Source organism: Brachypodium distachyon, chromosome 3 (assembly GCF_000005505.3).
Source record: "Brachypodium distachyon strain Bd21 chromosome 3, Brachypodium_distachyon_v3.0, whole genome shotgun sequence".
Taxonomy (NCBI): domain Eukaryota; kingdom Viridiplantae; phylum Streptophyta; class Magnoliopsida; order Poales; family Poaceae; genus Brachypodium; species Brachypodium distachyon.
Window position 1 is genome coordinate 21,118,208 of NC_016133.3, and position 18,755 is coordinate 21,136,962.

The 18,755-nt window shown below is 43.4% G+C and overlaps 3 protein-coding genes across 3 annotated transcripts; 2 read left to right on the forward strand and 1 right to left on the reverse strand.

Annotated features, from left to right (window-relative positions):
• Positions 1 to 2: 2 nt before the first annotated feature.
• Positions 3 to 897, reverse strand: LOC100829115 (keratin, type II cytoskeletal 1). Its single transcript, XM_003573729.4, has one exon. The coding sequence runs from the start codon at positions 741 to 743 to the stop codon at positions 213 to 215; it is 531 nt and encodes a 176-aa protein (XP_003573777.1). The 5' UTR covers positions 744 to 897; the 3' UTR covers positions 3 to 212.
• A 6,397-nt stretch (positions 898 to 7,294) lies between these two features.
• Positions 7,295 to 11,640, forward strand: LOC100829416 (uncharacterized protein Os08g0359500). Its single transcript, XM_003573730.4, has 6 exons — positions 7,295 to 7,442; positions 9,072 to 9,258; positions 9,350 to 9,500; positions 10,025 to 10,059; positions 10,150 to 10,399; positions 11,345 to 11,640. Exons 1-6 carry the CDS (start codon positions 7,438 to 7,440, stop codon positions 11,419 to 11,421), a joined length of 705 nt encoding a protein of 234 aa, XP_003573778.1. The 5' UTR covers positions 7,295 to 7,437; the 3' UTR covers positions 11,422 to 11,640.
• LOC100829724 lies at positions 11,529 to 13,890 on the forward strand. Its single transcript, XM_024461995.1, has 3 exons — positions 11,529 to 11,745; positions 12,742 to 12,914; positions 13,461 to 13,890. The coding sequence occupies exons 1-3, from the start codon at positions 11,567 to 11,569 to the stop codon at positions 13,625 to 13,627; spliced, it is 519 nt and encodes a 172-aa protein (XP_024317763.1). The 5' UTR covers positions 11,529 to 11,566; the 3' UTR covers positions 13,628 to 13,890.
• The last annotated feature ends 4,865 nt before the right edge of the window (positions 13,891 to 18,755 follow it).

Sequence of the window (18,755 nt, forward strand, 5' to 3'; positions counted from 1 at the left end):
GGTAGGAGTAATTGGGTAGTACTACTATAGTAAATTTCGGTATTCACAGGGACAGTACTCGCCTACACAAGGGTAAAAAGAGAAAAGAAACGGAACAAGAACAAGAAAAGAGAAAGCAGGAAAAAGACGCGAAGATTCCGGGCCGGTTCCAATCCCTGCCGCCGCATGCGGTTCTTGATTGATTCTAGCAGTCGATCAGGATGATGCTGTTGTTATTCCTCGATGGCACCGAGCTCGATCTTGCCCTCGCTCTCCGGGATCGCCACCAGCACCGGCCGCCAGCTCCGCCGCATCAGCAGGCTCCGCAGCCCGCCGGACCCGAACCTCCTCCCTCCCCCGCCGCCGCCTCCATGGCCATGAGCAATCCCCGCCCTGACGGAACCAATAGCCCCCTCTTCCACCCCATCCCCCTCCCCATCCTCGTCGTCGCAGCCGCAGCCGCCGCGGCGGCGGCGGCCCGCCTCCGGAGACGCGACGAACAGATCCCTCAGCGTGCGGCCCCCGCGGCCCACGAGGGGCTTCTTGTCTTCCTCCGTGGGCTCTGGCCCGCCGCCGACGCGGCGGCAGAGGAAGCGGCGCAGGCGGCCGCCGCCGCGGCGCCTGCTGCTGGCCCCCCGGCGGCGGCGGAGGCGGTACCCGGGGCTGGCGGAGGAGTAGGACGGCGCGGGGCTCCGCGACGGGCTGGGAGCTCCCGCCGCGCACCGCGTTGCCAGCAGCTTGAACCGCTGCGGCAGCGACGCCATGGCCTCTCTTCCTTTCTCTGTGCCTCTCCCCCTTCAGTCTCGGCGTGTGCCCCCCCTGTGATTTAGACGGGGTCGGGTTGGACTGTACGGTTGTTTTTGGTGCGCGGCGAGTAAATGACAAAGGCGCGGACGGGCGGTTGAGATGGGACGGAGAGCACGGATCAATGGAGGGGATCGATATGGTTTGGTGCTTTTGTTTAGGGGGATTCGGCACGCATAAAGGATGGCTGCCGTCGTGGAGGAGAAAGGTGCGGCCTGCCGAGGCATCAACACGATTCGATAGCTTGATGATTGGAGCGATTTTTTCATATTATTTTTTATTGCTCTCCGTATGGAAATAAGTGACGTGGATTTGTATAAAAATCTATGTAAATTCATGTCAATTTATTTCAGGAGGGAGTGAGTATGTTTTTTTCATTTTTAGAAATTAAAACAAAACTCACCGGTGAGGGTGACGCTGCGGCGAGCTCGAACGGCGGATCCGCACGAGAACCGCATGGCGGTGAGCCCCCAACGGCGCGGATCTAGGCAATAGGGAGGCCCCATGCGGATGCGGCCTCCTCCGCCGGAAAACTCGCGTGGCGGCCTCGAGAGGAGGGGAAAGGCGTCGGCGCAAGAGGAAGAAGGTGGTACCACGCAGGAAGAAGAAGGAGGGGGGAGGGGCTGTCGGCGCGCAGAGGTGGAAGAGGAGGAGATGGTGTCGCCGCGCGGAGGAAGAAGAGGGAGATGCGACGCTGTCACGAGGTGGGGTAGGTGGGGGCGTCAGGAGGGGGGTGGATCCAGAGAAGGAGAGAAGAGAGAGAGAGGGGCAGGGAGGGAGAGAGAGAGAGAGACGTGTGGGCTTCATTAGCCTAAGGCGTACAACCACCAAAGAGGTTCCTCGCAATAACAACCATATTGTGTGTAAAAGCTCTCTCAAAAGGATAATAAATAAATTTATATATTTCAGAATATAAAGAACAACAAAAATTCATTGGAACTACTAATTTACCGATTTTAATGGAAAATTTACGATGACACCAACAAATTTAGCCATTGATTCATCAATAAAATTTAACGTCACGCTCTCTCTACCATCCATGGCCTCCTTCGTCACAATGAAGTGTCGCATTTTTGTTGTATGGCAACCCTCACGAATGGAATGAGAGTACAAGCACCGTAACAATTTACGCCCTTGGCCATTGGCACCCCTAACTTTAGGGTTGTTCCTTCTTGAACAACAACAATAGGAGTTCTGTCGTCCTCCCTACCAAAGAATTTACCAAATTCAATAATTGTAAGAATTTTAGATCAACATAAATTTCACGGTCCTTATCAAGTCACATAAATGGCAAGAGATGGAAAAAACGGTTTTGCCCCGCATTGAACCACCAACTTAAAGCTTTCTCTTCTAATGTGCCTCTAAGATCTTGTGGGGATTGTTGGATATTTGGGCGACACAATATCAATTCCATAAAAATCTCAAAGGCCCATTGGGTGAATGGCAATAAAAGTTTAGTCTTGACTTGTTAGTGGAGAGGGATTGCAAAACCATATAAGGTTTTGTGCAACAAACACTCTGAGATGTACAAAAGGAAAGACAACAACGACATGCTCGCTCGCTCACTCAACATGCCACGCTCGTGCATGTCACGTTTTCTGAAAATAGGATCAAGACAGGTCAGGGGTTCAAGGTCATCAATTACAAAGTTTTGGTTTTTTGCCAACCAGGATAACTAGAGTGTCGATCGAACACATGATTAATCTGGTTATTGCGAGGCCGAAGACCTGGTCGGGTTGCTATATAATGTGGTGAGTCACCATCCCGAAATCACAACCCTAATCTCGTGCCTCTTTCTCTAGCCATCATAGATGCAATCTATAACTTCCGTCTTCTCCGTCCTAACAACTGCTTGCACGGTTGTACAAGAGAGTGAAAGGGCATTTCCCTCCCTAAGTGTTTTGGTGTTAATGACAACATGACACATGGACTAATCGTGTGGTTGACAGTTTCAGATTTGATATCATTTGGCACAAGACGATTCGTTGCCCTCAAAAAGGAAATAAGCGTAGCGGTGTTTAACGGCTTTTTATTTATATTGAGTCGTGGGAACTCTGCACTATAAAGAGGGACTCCACATGGAAAGGTAATGGGTGAATCAACTTCACGTACACAAATCTACCATATTTGCACCAACATAAAGCCTACCCTAAGTGAGTGAGAGAGAGAGAGAGAAAGAAAAGACAATTCAGAAAATCATTTCCAGTGCACCCAGCTCTCCAGGCACCGAAACTTCCAGCTCAACCTCCGGGTGAACCTCAGGGTGCTCTCGGTTACCTTTCAGAGGAATTTGCAGAACTTCCAGGGGTACGACCGGAACTTCCGGTCGATCGGAACTTCCACCCTTGCAGACTCAGTGCATAACGGTTAGATTACGGAACCCCCATAAATAGTTATCCCCTACCTCAGGATGAATCTCTCTGAAGCCCAACTCTCTCCACACAATTTCTAAATCTTCAAAGTGCTAGATCTCCCTCCATAGAGCTCTCCTCTTGTTGATTCTTTGAAGATTGGAGGAGAAGACCTAGATCTAGATCTAGGGTTTCACCAAAGCAAAGAGTTGATTCCCCTTGTTTCCTTTGTGGATTTTGTTACTCTTTGAATTTTGGGATCCCTAGCCGGATAGAGTCTCCTCAAGGCCACATCCTTGGTATGGTGGTGCTTGTGGATTTGGGAGACTCTATCGGGCTAGGGATTCAATTAAGTTGTGGAGACGTGCCCTTCTCCTCAGATTTGGAGATTCCAATTAAGTTGTGGAGAGAGCCCCGGTCAAGTTTGTAAGGGTTGGCGTTCGCCCTCAAGGAAGCCATTAGTGGAGCTCACATCACCTTTGTTGTGTTATGAGAGAAGAATAGAGTGAGCCTTTGTGGCGCCTCTACCTTTCTGGTAGAGCACTCCGCCAAACGGAGACGTACACCTTCCCAAAAGGTGAAACTCCGGAGTCAAATCTTCATCTTAGCGTGTGGTAACAATCTTGCCCCTTTACTTACTTGCAAAGTTTAATTGTATATCTTGTGCTTTGGCTATTGTATCATACTAGGAGTGTTCATCATTTAGACGTTTTAGTGAACCCTTGTATTGATGCTTATCCATAAAAGTGAAAAACAAAAGTAAAATTGTTAGTCGCCTATTCACCCCCCTCTAGTCAACCATACCGATCTTTCATAGAGTACACCTACGGAACCGTGTCCCTTGAGACCTTGCAATGGGATAGGGCAACAAGGTTTTTGGGGGCAGAGTTCTCGTGCAGCAACTCGCTCTTGATCGACTAACGACGACGAGAAAACATCAGTTTGGAAATCCCACATCCATCGGCCGGTGGATCTGATTTATAGTTAGGGGGCAATACATACCAAAATGTTCGAAGAAGGAAGACGCGGTATATAACCAACCCACCCATTTCCGGTCGAACTGCAGAGAGAGAAAAGTGCCTTTTCTTTCCTTAAGAGTCCTCGAGTAAACACAGTATTGCTGACCCTTTGCGAGATGAGGATGAGACCCTTCAGAATTTCTAATAAATCAATGTTAGGTCAACGTCTAGATGGAGCATCACAGTTGGCTCTGTCAAGGAAGCGAAACATGCATTCCTATGTTGAGGTTACCATATGATCGATCCTTAGTCAGACTTCCATTCCAAGGAGTTGATCCAACAAGTTCCCCACTACACAAGCTTGCTCTTCCTGTTATTAGGTTCAAATATCTGTTATGTTGATCGTGCTGTGGAGATATGACTGTCATTGTTGTTTATTGTTGTGTAGCATATCTACTTCACATTATCCGATCTACATTAGTTTTTTTTTGGGAAAACAGTAGGCCATAAGACCTAGTGCGAAATTATATTATTAAATGGTAAATATGTAGAGAGTGAAAAAAAAAGAAATGAAATCTATCTAAACGCATCTATCCATTGCTTGAAAGTGTGATAGCTCTGTCTCTTTGCACGATGGAAGACCAGATTAAGTTCGTCGTTGAAGATCTTCTTGCATCTGAAGAGTGAGGGTGTGATTTCTTCGAAGATGCAGTCATTTCTTGTCTTACGTATGCTCCAGGTCACCATGGCAGTAATCTCCAAATGGAATGGGACCTTCAATTCCTTTCTCAGTGATGAAATGTTAGCATGAATTGTTGACTGTGGGGCAACTTGGGAGCAAAGGTAGCTCCAGCAGGCCCTAGCGAAAGGGCATTCAAAGAATAGATGATCTCTTGTCTCATTGGTCAGTCTATTGCACATGATGCACAGGTATGACGGCAGAATAAAGTTCTTATGGAGCATGTCCCTGGTGTTCAGCCTGTCAATGAGGACAAGCCAGAAAAAGACTTGTGTTTAAGCTGGCAGCAAGACTCCCATAACCAATTGAAAGTCGGTGCAATATCAATATTGGTAAATCAGGGTTTTGTATGTCTTGGATGTGGAGAGTATCGAGGTGTGGCCGAATCGTATGTCCAGAAACCTTTCTCTTGGGTGATCACAAGCTGGTCCATCAGGAGCTGGTTAGTTTTTTTTTTGACCAATCAGGAGCTGGTTAGTTTACAAGCAATGTTTTTTGAATTAAACTATTAATACTGAAAATTGACTAATTATGCAACACAAGACCCTAGTGAACGCTGGCCAAGCCGTCAGTGAGACGGAGAGAAGGCGGGTGCTTGGACGGCTTCCAATTTTCATAATGGAAATGGCGACAGCAAATTCAATGTCCGAAAGTGGTTTTGTTTCTAAATGAATCATTTAAACGATGCACATCCGACACACCTTTGCTTGCACAACGAGGCAAATCATCCTCTCATGCATGTCCGACAGGATAGAAGACAGGAGAGCACTGCTGCTAGCGTCCAGTTCGCACGGATCTTCACGGTGTTGGAATTTTTTCACCAATTAAAGGGCAAGAACCCTATCTACATTAGCTTGTGTAGCGTGGTTGCCTTGCCCAGATGCCCTACGTGATAGCAGTCTCTACTCTCTAGGAGTACTACTATTTGGTGGTGACGATTCACGTGGTTAGGGCATCTATTCGGTCTCCTCATCTTGATCAACTTTTGCTAAAGGCAAGCACGCGCTCGCTTTGCATGCGTCGGGAGATAATTAGTCTTTTGCTCGACTATGGAGTAAAGAAATTGAGTAAATGCAAGAACCTATGGGTAAGTTAACATGACTGTGGATCGAGCAACTACATACTATTTAGAAATCGAATTCAGAAAACTACATCTAAGTAATATTCGTATCAGTTACGATATATGACTTATGAGCGCATATCTATCAAATTCCGGATTCACTATGTAAAACATCAAGTAAATTGAAAAATACGTCTCCAAATAGTTTGTGTGCAGAGGTCCAGAGCATCATGTCCACCTAACAAAAAGCATGCTTCTGGCTGTTGTTCTATCACAAACGTCCCTCTTCCACTCTCCGATGTGTTCTCGCCGGCGTTGAGTGGTGTAGATGGATCACTCGTCCAGTCTTCCAAGAATTTGTTAGATTTCTTGTCTTCCGCTCTTTCAAAAATCAAAATTTAAGTTATTTGCAAAATTACAGAAAACCACAACATTAGGGGTTAGGGTTTCACATATGTACCAATTTTCGATTTAGTTGCAAAAAACCACCGGATTAGCGTAACCACTCGCTCCCGAGCGTCTAAGCCTGTTTTTGACAGGTATGGCCCACTGTCGGGCCGGCGTGTCTTGCCAGCTCGGCCTCCAGCGTGGTCTCTTTTCCTTGCTCACCACCCAGTCGTCCCTGCTCCTTCTCCGGCGAGGATGCCGAGCTCGAGTCGCCTCCTGCCTCGCCCGAGCCTTCCGGCCATGAGCACCTCCATGTCCCGCCTCTACAGCACCTCCTCCTCCCCTGCTTCCCACGCTCGACCGCGCGCTGCGGCTCCGCCGCTCGTGCCGTTGTACACCCACGTGCCGCCGCGCCGCCGCGTGCGACTGCTCCGCCCGCCCTCGCGCCGCTGCTCGCCGCCCGCGCCGCTGCCCGCTAGGCCTGCTGCTCGCCGCGCCCTGCTGCTCGTCGCGCACGCCCTGGCCCGTCGTGCTCGCGGCTGCGCGCCGCTATTCGCCGCGCTGCTCTCCGCGGCCATGGCAGCGAGCTCAGCCTGCAGCAGCTCCTGGATCGGGTAGCAAAACGATGGCCGGCTGCAGCTTCTAGATGGGGAATAGAGAGGGAGGAAGAAGAGAGAGTTGCCACGTTGGCACGGCATGTCAGCCTGACCTTTGGACCCGCCATGTCAGCTTATGGGTTATTCGCTACGAACCAGATACTTAGTTTAATCCAGTGATTTTTAGTAAAAAAAATATAGACCGGTACCAATGTGTAATCCTAACGGCTAATGTGGTGGTTTTTTTAATTTACTTTTTTATTTGCGTCGGGGAACGAGAGGCAAAACGAAGAAATTCTTTGGGCCTAGCCCATAATAACCAGACGGTGCCCGGCGCAGCTGGGGACATTATCGGCCTTATGCTCGCCGTCTCACAGGGTCCGAGAGCTCGGCCCATTCCGGCCTGCTATTTGCTCATCTTTACCCTAATACCCTCCCGTACCCTATTTTTCCTTCACCTTGACCTCGCGTCTTCCCACTTCTCGTCCTCGCATTCCCAAAACCTCCCAAAACCCTCGTTCCCACCCGCCGCCGCCTGCCGCCGCCGCCGATCCCGAGCAAGATGAGGTGAGCGGAACCGGAGCAAACGTGTCCGATCTCGTGTTCCCCTCTCCTCTCCCGTTCTAATTTGGCTTAGATTCTGTGCAAAGTGCGAGTTCGTACTGTCCAGCCGCGTGAATGGATCTGGGGGTCTCGTCGTCTCGCCTTGGCGCGAGGGGATGCCGCTTCCCTGAGTTCACGGGGTTAAGCTTTAGCAGACAGAGTTTGGCTCTCTGATGTGGTTGGACCGGGAACCGTTGGTTTTTCTTCGTGTTATTCGTCCCTAGGGTTCCGGATTTACGGATTCGGCTGCATCATAGGTGGCCTCAGCATGCTTCCATTTGCGAGGGAAAGTCTAGTTGATATCATTGTTATAGCCGTTCACGTCACGGGAACATCGCGGTGAACTTGTTAACTGGTTTTCCGTGGTTCTAATTGTTGTTCTGCCCATTTTGACCGAAATACTATTCGTATTGCTATCTCTCTGCTGCTTAGGCCTGACTGAGCTCTACTGATGTGTGTCTTGGAGCTATAACTGCGATCTCCTAGGATGTGAGCTATAACTGCCATCTCCGTGGTTCTAATTGTTGTTCTGTATGGTTGCTGTTCATATCTTGTGAATTTTTTTGTTATGGTTCCATTTGGATGTACTTAAGTTTTGTACATGCAGTTCGAATCGAAGCTATTTAGCTTGTGGTAATCTGCATGAATTACTTAGCAGATAGAACATGTGTGTGTAAACGTACCTAATTAAGGTGAATTTTAATTTATTGGGAGCCTTGTGATGATTCATCTATGGAAATGCCGGTGCCTGATAATTTTCTTGAACCTGAGATGTTAATGCATTTTCGAGCAAATATCTACGATCCAAAGTATACTAAATCAGCCATGCTTATTATGGATTGGAGGGAGTACCATTTATCAGAATTTTTTGCTTTCTCAAATCTATCATTTATGGTGCTATTAGTAGTTTGGTAATGATAATTCTAAATTTGTCTCTGTCCTAAACATTACCGCTTTGATAGATAAAAGCATTCTCATGATTGAAGTATTATAACACATCTTGCGGTCTTTATGTTTTCGTAATACTGTTAAACTCACTTATAGTTGGTGATACAAAGCTTGAATATGGAAAATGATTTTGTTGGCATTTTCTTGAAGGTGGTAATGGATTAATAAGGTGTATGGGCATGCAATTCTTAAAATAGAATAACTGAATGCTTACGTTCGGTGGTATATTAGCTAATTAAATTATGTGTGTTCATTCCACTGGGTACCTTTGATTTCTTGTTCAGTTTGAATGCATGGGCCTGCTTCAACATCTATCGTATTCTTCTATTTTTATAGCTTCGGCTACCAAAATTAGTTGTACTACTACATAGTCGGAAATGAGAATCGATACTGGTGCTAACATCCAAGTGTGTTGTGGTGTTCTGTTTTCTTTGTTTTTTATTTTCTTTTATGGCTGATTGCGCAATGCTGCGTTTGATGTCTTATTCATCACATTGCTGGCAAATTTCATTTGGCCCAGTACATATGGTCGATAGTCCATTTACGAGTATCAATTGTAAATATGATTTTCAGTAATGCTTGGGAGATATAAATAAATTCCATAGTCGTTGTTTTTTTCTTAATAAGTTGCAATGTCTTCTGTAGTCGTCACCCAGAAGTCAAGTGGGCCCAGAGGATTGACAAGGTGTACATCACAGTGCAGTTGCCTGACGCAAAGGATGCTAAGGTCAACCTGGAACCTGACGGTGTATTCTCATTCTCTGCCACTGCTGGATCTGATGGGAACATATATGAATCAAAACTGGACTTGAATGACAAAGTGAATGTTGAGGTAATCTAGGTTCATGTTATTGTACAATATCAAATGTTGTAAAGGTTTTGTGTATTTTTATCCAGCATCTCTTTGGTCTTTGATTTAATAGGAAAGCAAAACAAGTGTTGGACCCAGGTCCATATTCTGTATTGTAGAAAAAGCTGAGGCCAAATGGTGGAATAAGCTTGTTCGAGATGATCAAAAGGCACCACACTTTGTGAAAGTTGATTGGGACAAGTGGGTCGATGAAGATGATGATGGTACGCTATCTGCTAAAACTAGTTTATTTACAAAAGCAGTGCACTCACATTACTTGTTATTAGCTGCAAGGGTATTGATTAAATAAAAATTCTAGAAACAGGAGGTGATTTTGTGGTACCACAGGAATGTTCAAAATACGAAGTGCAATAATAGCTTGTCTTCACTTGGTAAATGTGTACTGTGTAACAATGGATTTATTGACCTTGTAGTTATCTCTGGTGTTATTGGAACTAAAAATACCATATCCATATTAACTTGATGCCATACCTTTTTCGGTTGCTTTTCCATTGTACTATACTGCTTTCTTTCTTCCAAGGAACAATGACAATTATTGTCATCTTCAGAAGAAAAATGGCAATAATTATCATCTTCAGAACAACTTAATCTTTTTACGTGCAAGCTAGAAAACTGACCTATGTGCAAGCTAGAAAATATACTGTTTGACCTTCTTTCCTGCTTAAATATGTTACACATTTTTACTTGGCCTTGTGAAAGTTTTGATATCCATCTATTTTCTTCTTAGGTCCTGAAGTCAATGTCGATGGGATGGACTTTTCGGTAAGAATATATTTTCAAAGCTTTTCCCTTCAATGGATTCAGTTATGTGCTTAAGTATGATATATATTCTTCTTCGTGTCCTTTCTGTAGAATATGGGTGGCATGGGAGGCATGCCTGGCATGGGAGGCATGCCTGGCATGGAAGGTTTGGGCGGCATGCCTGGCATGGAAGCTTTGGGTGGTATGGGTGGTTTGGCTGGCATGGGCGGTATGGGCGGTATGGGCGGCATGGGCGGTATGGGCGGCATGGGCGGTATGGGCGGCATGGGTGGTATGGGCGGTATGGGCATGCCACCTGGCATGGGCATGGATGATTTCGATGATGAGAGTGATGATGAAGGTTTGTATTTCTTCTGCACCGCTTCCTAATTTCTTGTTTTACTTGAGGATGTTCGTTAGCTAAATATGTTCCGCCACCAAATCCAATTTATGGATGTGTCGTTGAGGGCATTTCAGTTTGTTGTTGTGGTTATATTTAGTTGAACCTGATTGATAAGGCAATTTATTTATATCTTTGTATTTCTTTTATGTCAAATTGGTTGGTGCTAGATGAGGTCTATCCATGAAAGTTCAATTTTGCTTGCTAATAGCAGTCATGATTAGTAAGAGTACATCTTACATTGCCTGGGAAATAGGCTAGTGTCTGGCTTACTCTCAGGATGTAAATGGAATGCATGGGATAATTTAATGTCTTCCCCAAGAGGGATCTGCTTTAGTATAGTAATCACAACAGGAAGTGAAATGACCTCAACTAGAATTCAAATTTTGGAACTTGAAGAAAATTTACTTACCCTACCCAAAATTATGTAGCATGGATTATTTGTTTCTTCTCCCAAAGTACATTTTGTAAGTGGATTGACAGGACATACACTAAACAATGCATTTTAATTTGATAAACCAATGTTTGGATTTGCATACCCCTTATATTACATCATTGTTTTGTTTGTGCAACTCCTGCAGAAGGGATGCAGAATATAAGCACTTAAATACTTCTTATGCTACATGTAATCTGGTAAATAAGTTGGTAAAAGCGAGTCCTGTAATGCTAGTATACTAGCTGAATACCATGCGTGGCACCTTAACATGCTCAGCTATTGTTGTCATGCTTCGAGCCATGTCTTCGAAAGTTTTGCTGAAAAAATTGAGATGGATCCACATCTAAGAAAATGAAAAGATTGTGGATGGACTGCCACCATCAATTGAAATCTTTATGTGAGTAAACATTCTTTTAGCAGTCTTGTGAAACATGCTCATGTTATTCTCTTTCTTCTGTTGCTTTGATCAGAAGAAGTGTCGAAACCTCAAGATGCGGGGAAGGCTGACGCAGCCGAGAAGTCCCAGGAGGAAGCCAAAGCAACTTAGAGCAACCGAGGGCTTCCTCAATAATCCCTACTTGATTGTATCCTCATGTTTTTACGAATCTGCGGAACTGAATGACGATTCTACTTTGTGGTAGGGATTGGTGATATCTCATGTAAGCTGATGCCGTGATACCTATGGTTCAACTATGCATCTTACTGTCACTTGGCATATCATGGGTTCTGAGATTGTTTATTACAGTGTACGCTCATTGTTCATGCAGGCCAATGTGTTTGCTTTCTATCTGACTGCTGTATCCTCTGTCGTGTATTTTGGAACGTTGGCGTTCCTGATTTTAGTTTTAACTACGACTCGACTGACACACAGGTACAAACCGTCAAAAAAACAAAACACTTACTTCCTCATACATAATAGATACCAGTGTATTGGATTTAGTACAAAGTTGAATCCATAACAAGTGTTAATAAGTGTATTTAGATTTAGTATGCAAGACACTTATTCTGGATCGGAAATAGTACCAAATTGCTGGATATGCATGCATAAACATGGAATAGTAAGGGCACTCGTAGGGTGCTAGAAAAGTTGGCCATAAGAAGAAAAAAGTGAGTCTTAGGGATAGCTTACATTGTGGATAAGGGCACTCGTAGGGTGCTAGAAAAGTTGGCCATAAGAAGAAAAAAGTGAGTCTTAGGGATAGCTTACATTGTGGAGGTTGTCCACAAACACAAAAACTTGAGGACAATCCATGAACTTGTGGGGAGCCCGTGAAAAATATTACTATCTAATAGTTATAGTACACATGGAGGCCTATCATTTGTTAATTTTTTTTGTCTTGTGGGCTCACCTGAAGGACAAGTTTAGTCACAAATATTGTGGAATTTTTAGATAGCTACAATACTGGTTGTAAATATGATCTTATACACTGGTGATGCTCTAAAGGAGAAAAACTTTATACTCAATCTAAAAATCTAAGACATGGATTAAAGGAGTACCAAATTGGGTGACTATGCTTATATAAACATAAAATACTGAGGGAGAGGACACGTGGTTCCTGTAATGCGACCTTCTGGCTGATATTTCTTCCATCTTCTGTTGTGGAACTAACCTGCACGCGCATGTACTGGAACGTCTTCTTTTAACTCACATAAGCTGCGAGGCAATTTGGGAGAACGTTTTCTTTCGGGGAAACCGGTAGTTGGTAGGCAGTGAGGCAATTTGGGAGACCGCTTCTCGTGCATCCATTGTTGAATGTAAGTGTAACCGCCGTGGATCCTGTAGATCCCGTTATCATTCCTAGTCTTCAGGACCCCTCAGTCAAACATGCTTATCTAACTAACTTGCATGCTCGTTTGCTCTATTTAGTCTCGAATACACAGGAGATGGGATCACCATATTCCTCTGTGCACATCAAAAGGAAGTAGGAAAGAAAGCAAAGAGTTCGGCTCGCTCGCTGATCGCTATGGACGCGAGGAAGGCTACCCTGTGCTGCTTCCTTCTCCTAGCACTCGTGTTGCACGGAAATCTTGCTTCTGCAGGTTCTCTTCTTCGTGCTCCTCTATCTCTCTCACATTGTGTTGATTCTTGTCCTTCAGTTTCATGCATCGATCTTGCATTCTCACGGCCTTCTCCTTCTCCTTTTCATGGATGGGCGATTTGGATTACATGATTACTAATGTACGGATATCTTTACTCTTATAAAAGAACCAATTGGTGGCGATTGCCCGTCGCCTCCTTTTGTTGTAAAGAAATAACCTCGTCATCTTTTTTTATAGATTGTCAAAAAAACAACTGCCTCTCTCTTTCAAATGCAAACAATTAAACTTATTTGTTCCGTTATCAGTGTTTGCGGACCCAATCATATTTTGATCGAATGAGAAAAAAAGAAAAAACTAAACCTCTTGCAAAAGATTGACATGTGAATAATGTTTGTCATCAAAATTGAAATAAGAAATAAGATGGACAGTGCCGCTAACATGTAATAGTGATTTTAATCTAATTTAACGAGTAGTCTAATTTTTTCATCCATAGCAACGCATGGGTATTTAGCTAGTATAATATATGTGCGCGTTGCTTTGTCGCAGAGACATGCGGGACGAATATCTCCGGATGTCCATGGTGTTCAAAATCTATCTGCAAGGCGGCGTGCTGGGCGACCGGAAAACTCTACCGCGCCCACGTGAAGGGATACAAGTTGTCGGGGTCAGGAATCAAGAGAAAATGTTACTGCTACATGTGCCAAGATGATTAGCTAGTTAGTTAGCCTCGAAAACTGAATTTTTTTCAAGATAGGCTCGATTGTGCTTTCAAGAATTCCTTTTGTTGGTCTCGATCGGCCACCTCAAAAGGAGATTAGTAATAATCTAAGGTAGTACTAGTTGGCTTCACTTCACAGCTTCACTAGCTAGTCAGTCCCTAGAGTTTTCTCGGTTTTCTTCAAACGACGCTTCTACGTATTAGTTGTTTCTTTTTCTTCAGTTAATACTATCCGAAAGTATTGGTGTGGTATATTAAGTTGATTGAATTTTAGTGCATGTTTTCGCATAATGTCGCAAAAGTCTTTATAATTTGACAATATGTGCGCCTGCAGTCAAAATGAGGCCAACTCGGTTGAAGTTGGCACACTGACGAGGAGACCAAAGGCTTAGTTTTTTTTTAAGCCGAAGACCAAAGGCTTAGTGCACGAGTCTTTTGCTAATGTCAGAGTAGGGAGGGATGTTTAGCCCTGCCCACAGGCAGCCCTTGACAACGAAAGAGAAAAAGCTAAAGCTAAACGGCGCCGTTGACATCCCTATGTCAAAGAAATGGTGTGTTATATCTTAGGAGGCTGATTTTTAAGCAAAAGACTTAATGTTCAGTTGAGGTATCCAACCCCGTCGGATTAAAATTGTCATTCCACTCTTCCATTTTCATCGTTCGTTCCAAATTTTAAAGCACAAACCATGTTTAGTGGTTGAGAAATTGACTTACTTAACTATAAATAAGGCTATTTAGATATACCACATAGCCAGCTCCCGAAGTTTAGGAAAAACCTATACAAAATAGTATTTGGTTTAAGAAAAGCAACCCTAGCCTTCGTATGACTGTACTTAGTAAAAATAAATTGGTCGAGCCCAGGTTGTTAGGCGGTTGTACATATACATAGGCACCCGCCAATGGTTTTACATATACACAGGCACTCAAGAGATGGGATGTCTTTTAGGGGAGATGCCTCTTTAAAAAGTGATGTTTATGCATGGGAGAGATGTCTCTTCTAGTAGACACATGCTATTTACAATAATAAGATGATTAGTAACTAACTAATCACAGTTTGTAAATTTTGCCACATAATGTACAAAAACACTCCATCAAAAACAAAAAATGTGAGGAGAAATATGGAATAATATGTCATGGAAAACTATTTTAAAACCCAGTGAAAAAAATATATAATGAGAAAACTTATATTGCACAAGATTTACTTGTTTAAAACTTCTTTAGAACCAAAAGAAGAAGCATCAGGGCCTAATTCATGAGAAGACGCCCATAAAAGTACGGGCGTGGGGAGTAGCATGGTGAGAAAACCCACGTGGGCAAGTGGTGGGATGATCAAGCAATGTGGAGCGTTCGACAAGATCAGACAGTTTAGAGCGTCAAATCCTTGTCGTAGCTCAGCTAGCTCCCTTTTACCGTGTCTTAGTATTTTAATCTATTAATCAGTGTGCTGGAGTATAGAACAAAAATAAATTATCTAGTAAGCCTACTAAATAATACTCCATCTTTTCATGTATGTAAGACCCTATAAAAAGAGCATGTTTTGAAAAGGATTTAGTTTTGGCCGTTAGATTTTGGAACTCAAAAGCCTTGCAATTAGTGTAGATTTGGAATGATAGATATCCATTGGTGACATTTAATGCAAATCTGAAACCCGATGGCTTGCAATTAAGTGAGGCACCATTTAAGAGAGAGAAATTGAAAAGTGGCTTTACTATTTTGGAAAACTTATATTCGGAATCGCCCCTTAAATACATGAAAGGAGGAAGATCTGATCTATTAAATTAAATTAAGGTCATGTGTTGCATAGTATTGACTTCATCCATAGTTACTGGTCTGTAGCGGATGCAATCACATGATCAAAGATGTTCTTGCATAGCAGCTGCACACAACAACAATAAAAGAAGCACACATCAATGGCAGCACCACATAAAAAATGGACATCAGTTGGTAATTAGAGAATGAAAGATACCGACAGATGCAAGAGCTTATAGTCCCTTGATGGATTCTGTAAGAGAACCATAAAAAATGTAATTTAGTAACCAAATTAACAAAAACGCTGTAATAATTTAGTAACCAATCTAGTAGAAACAACATTAGCATCGCAACATTCTAAGCAGCAAAACCACGAGGGGATCACAACAAATTCATCCCTAATCTACTCGAAAGGACAAACCATCAACAAACAATCGCCAATTTCATCCAACAATAAAAAAAGGGGCTTCAACTCAGCTTGAATGGCCCTGTGCAACACAACACCGCCTGTGCATCATCCACTGCTAGAACTTAGCACCACATGCCCCTCTCCCCAGCCAAATCGAAAAGCAACCGTCCTAGTACAATCCTCCGCTACCGCCCGAATGGACCAACACTCCACAAACCCTAAATCATCACTACAATCAACAAAAAGAAGGACGGTGTAACTTGATTCGAACAAGATGAATAAGTGCGGTGTTGAATCATGTGGAGATTGATAGCTTGACAAACAACCCCAATGGACAGCATATTAGATGCGATAGAGAGGAGCGCTGACAAAACGAATAACCGTGGTCAGATTGGGCGTGCTGAGAGAATGAAGAGCAAGAGAGAAAGAATTCAAGCGATACTCGTAATTCATAAATAAAAAGGAATTTCAGCGATGAAAGGGGAATGGAGCAATGAACGTGGTTACCCAAAAATCGAATGAAATGACTAGACACCGCATAGATTTCGGCCATCCTTCGTACTCACTCTGTCCCGAATTAACTGACGTGAGTGTTCGCACACGAACACGTCACGTGTACCCCCGACATCGAGCGGACACGTCGCCGGAGGAGCCTCGCCCGCAACGAATTAATGACTATTTCTCTCTGTTTTTAACTTCGGTTCCCAGCACCGGAACTTCCGACCGAACCTCCAGGTGCTATTTGTTATTCTTTCAGGAATACGCGGAACTTCCGACTGGTCATCCAGAACTTCCGATGAAGTTTTATTTGTAAGCCAAAATTGGTTGTGAACACATGCCCCCCTATTTTTCGGCAAACTTGTGTGCCAAAAAATAACTTGCACCACTTTAAATCTAAGGACGATGTCAACACTCCATCGGCCATATATGCTAAGGGCGATAATTATATATCGGCCATATGTGTGTTCATGCTTCTTGCCACACACTCGGGTAGAACTTTTTTAGATACCTTCCATTGAGTGCTTGAGGTAGTAAATCCCCTTCTATTGATTCCACCAAATATGAATTCCCAGGAACCACTCTCACAACTTTGAAAGGACCTTCCCAGTTCGAAGACCATTTGCCAAATTTTCTGTCCTTCGAACCAACCGGCAAGATTACCTTCCATACAAGGTCACCAACTTGGAAGCTCTTCAACTTGACCTTTTTATTGTAAGATCTTGCTACCCGTATCTTTTCTTTCTCTATCTCTCTCAAAGCAAATAAACGTTTATCGGCCACTTCATCAATGTTATCCATCATCAAATTATGAAAGTCCACTGCCGATAAATCATTTTGTTTAGCGAATCTCAAAGTAGCCAGATTTACCTCTACAGGCAAAACGGCTTCTTGTCCATACACAAGTTCATATGGAGTTACCTTTGTAGCACCATGCCTTGAGATCCTATGTGCCCACAAAGCTTTAGACAACACTTCATGCCACCTCCTTGGATGATCATCGATCTTCTTTTTAATGAGCTTGATCAAAATTTTGTTACTAGATTCAGCTTGTCCATTAGCTTGCGCATAATATGGAGATGAACTGAGCATTTTTATTTTATAAGATTCAGCAAACTCCTTCACTTCCTTTGCGATAAATGATGAACCTTGATCTGTAGTCAATGTTTGAGGAATGCTGAATCTATGTATAATGTGCTCAGTTATGAATTGAATCACCTCCTTATGGGTCATATTTTTGAGAGGTGTTGCTTCAAACCGCTTGATAAAATAATCAGTAGCTACCAACACGAACCGATGCCCTTTCGATGAAGAAGGATGAATCATACCGATGAAATCTAATCCCCAACCTCTAAATAGCCACAGCTTGATAATAGGATTCAACATAGCAGCATGAGCCAACTGAATATCACCAAACTTCTAACAATACTCGCATCGTTTATAGTACCTGAAGCAATCATTGATCATAGTTGGCCAATAAAATCCTGCTCGCCGCAACAACCACTTCATCTTGTGCGCCGACTGATGAGTACCACATATGCCTTCATGTACCTCTCCCATAGCGACCCTTGCTTGGTCTTCATCCAAGCACTTCAAAAGAATACCATCAACTGTTCGGCGATAGAGATCATCATCCATCAACACATATTTGAAAGCCATCCGCCGAACAGCCCTGTCCGTCATCTTGCTAGGATCCTGCAAATATGCAACAATGGGTCTTCTCCAATCTTTATCTTCACTTGCACTAGATCCTTTATTAGTGCCCGAATCAATGTGATTTAATTCGGCCTTACCAATGTTAACAGGAGAAAACATCAGCTTGTCAGATATATAAAAAACACCACGATTAACATGGTAGCCGAATGCTTGTTGTGCTAACTCATTTGCATTCCAATTGTCTTGTCTAGTTATATGAGCAATGCTAAAGTAATCCAAGGCAGAAATTATACCTAGAAACTTATCAAGATAAACATTTAGTGATTCGTCGAAACACTGGAAAACCTTGGATATTTGATGTACTACTAGCAATGAATCACCAAAAGCCTCAATATGTGTAGCACCTACAGCAATTAAAAGTTGTAGCCTGAATAAATAAGCTTCATATTCGGCTTGATTGTTTGTGCAAAAATATTCTAAGCGGCATGAGGCTTCAAAAACAGCACCATGAGGAGATATATAAACAACACCAACACCTTGGCCATTGTTACAAACTGAACCATCAAAGTATAATCTCCACGGTACTAAAGAGACAAGGTTAATCTCAATGTCATGTTCGATGTCAATCCGATGTTCTACAATGAAATCAGCAACAATTTGGCCTTTCATAGATTTCAAAGATTCATAAGCCAAATCATATTCAATTAAAGCATAAGCCCAATTGCCAATCCTACCGCTAAGAATCGGTCTATGCAACATATATTTAATGACATCGGTTTGACAAGCTACAATGCACATACTAGACAACAAA

What these genes read in the sequence shown, in the direction of transcription:
- LOC100829115 (XM_003573729.4), bottom strand. Translation starts at nt 743, where the DNA reads ATGGCGTCGCTGCCGCAGCGGTTCAAGCTGCTGGCAACGCGGTGCGCG.
- LOC100829416 (XM_003573730.4), top strand. An exon ending in TCGATGGGATGGACTTTTCG is followed by an intron (nt 10,060 to 10,149) that starts GTAAGAATATAT and finishes TCCTTTCTGTAG; the next exon opens with AATATGGGTGGCATGGGAGG. An exon ending in TGATGAGAGTGATGATGAAG is followed by an intron (nt 10,400 to 11,344) that starts GTTTGTATTTCT and finishes TGCTTTGATCAG; the next exon opens with AAGAAGTGTCGAAACCTCAA.
- LOC100829724 (XM_024461995.1), top strand. Translation starts at nt 11,567, where the DNA reads ATGCATCTTACTGTCACTTGGCATATCATGGGTTCTGAGATTGTTTAT. An exon ending in ACGACTCGACTGACACACAG is followed by an intron (nt 11,746 to 12,741) that starts GTACAAACCGTC and finishes TGCTCTATTTAG; the next exon opens with TCTCGAATACACAGGAGATG. An exon ending in CGGAAATCTTGCTTCTGCAG is followed by an intron (nt 12,915 to 13,460) that starts GTTCTCTTCTTC and finishes GCTTTGTCGCAG; the next exon opens with AGACATGCGGGACGAATATC.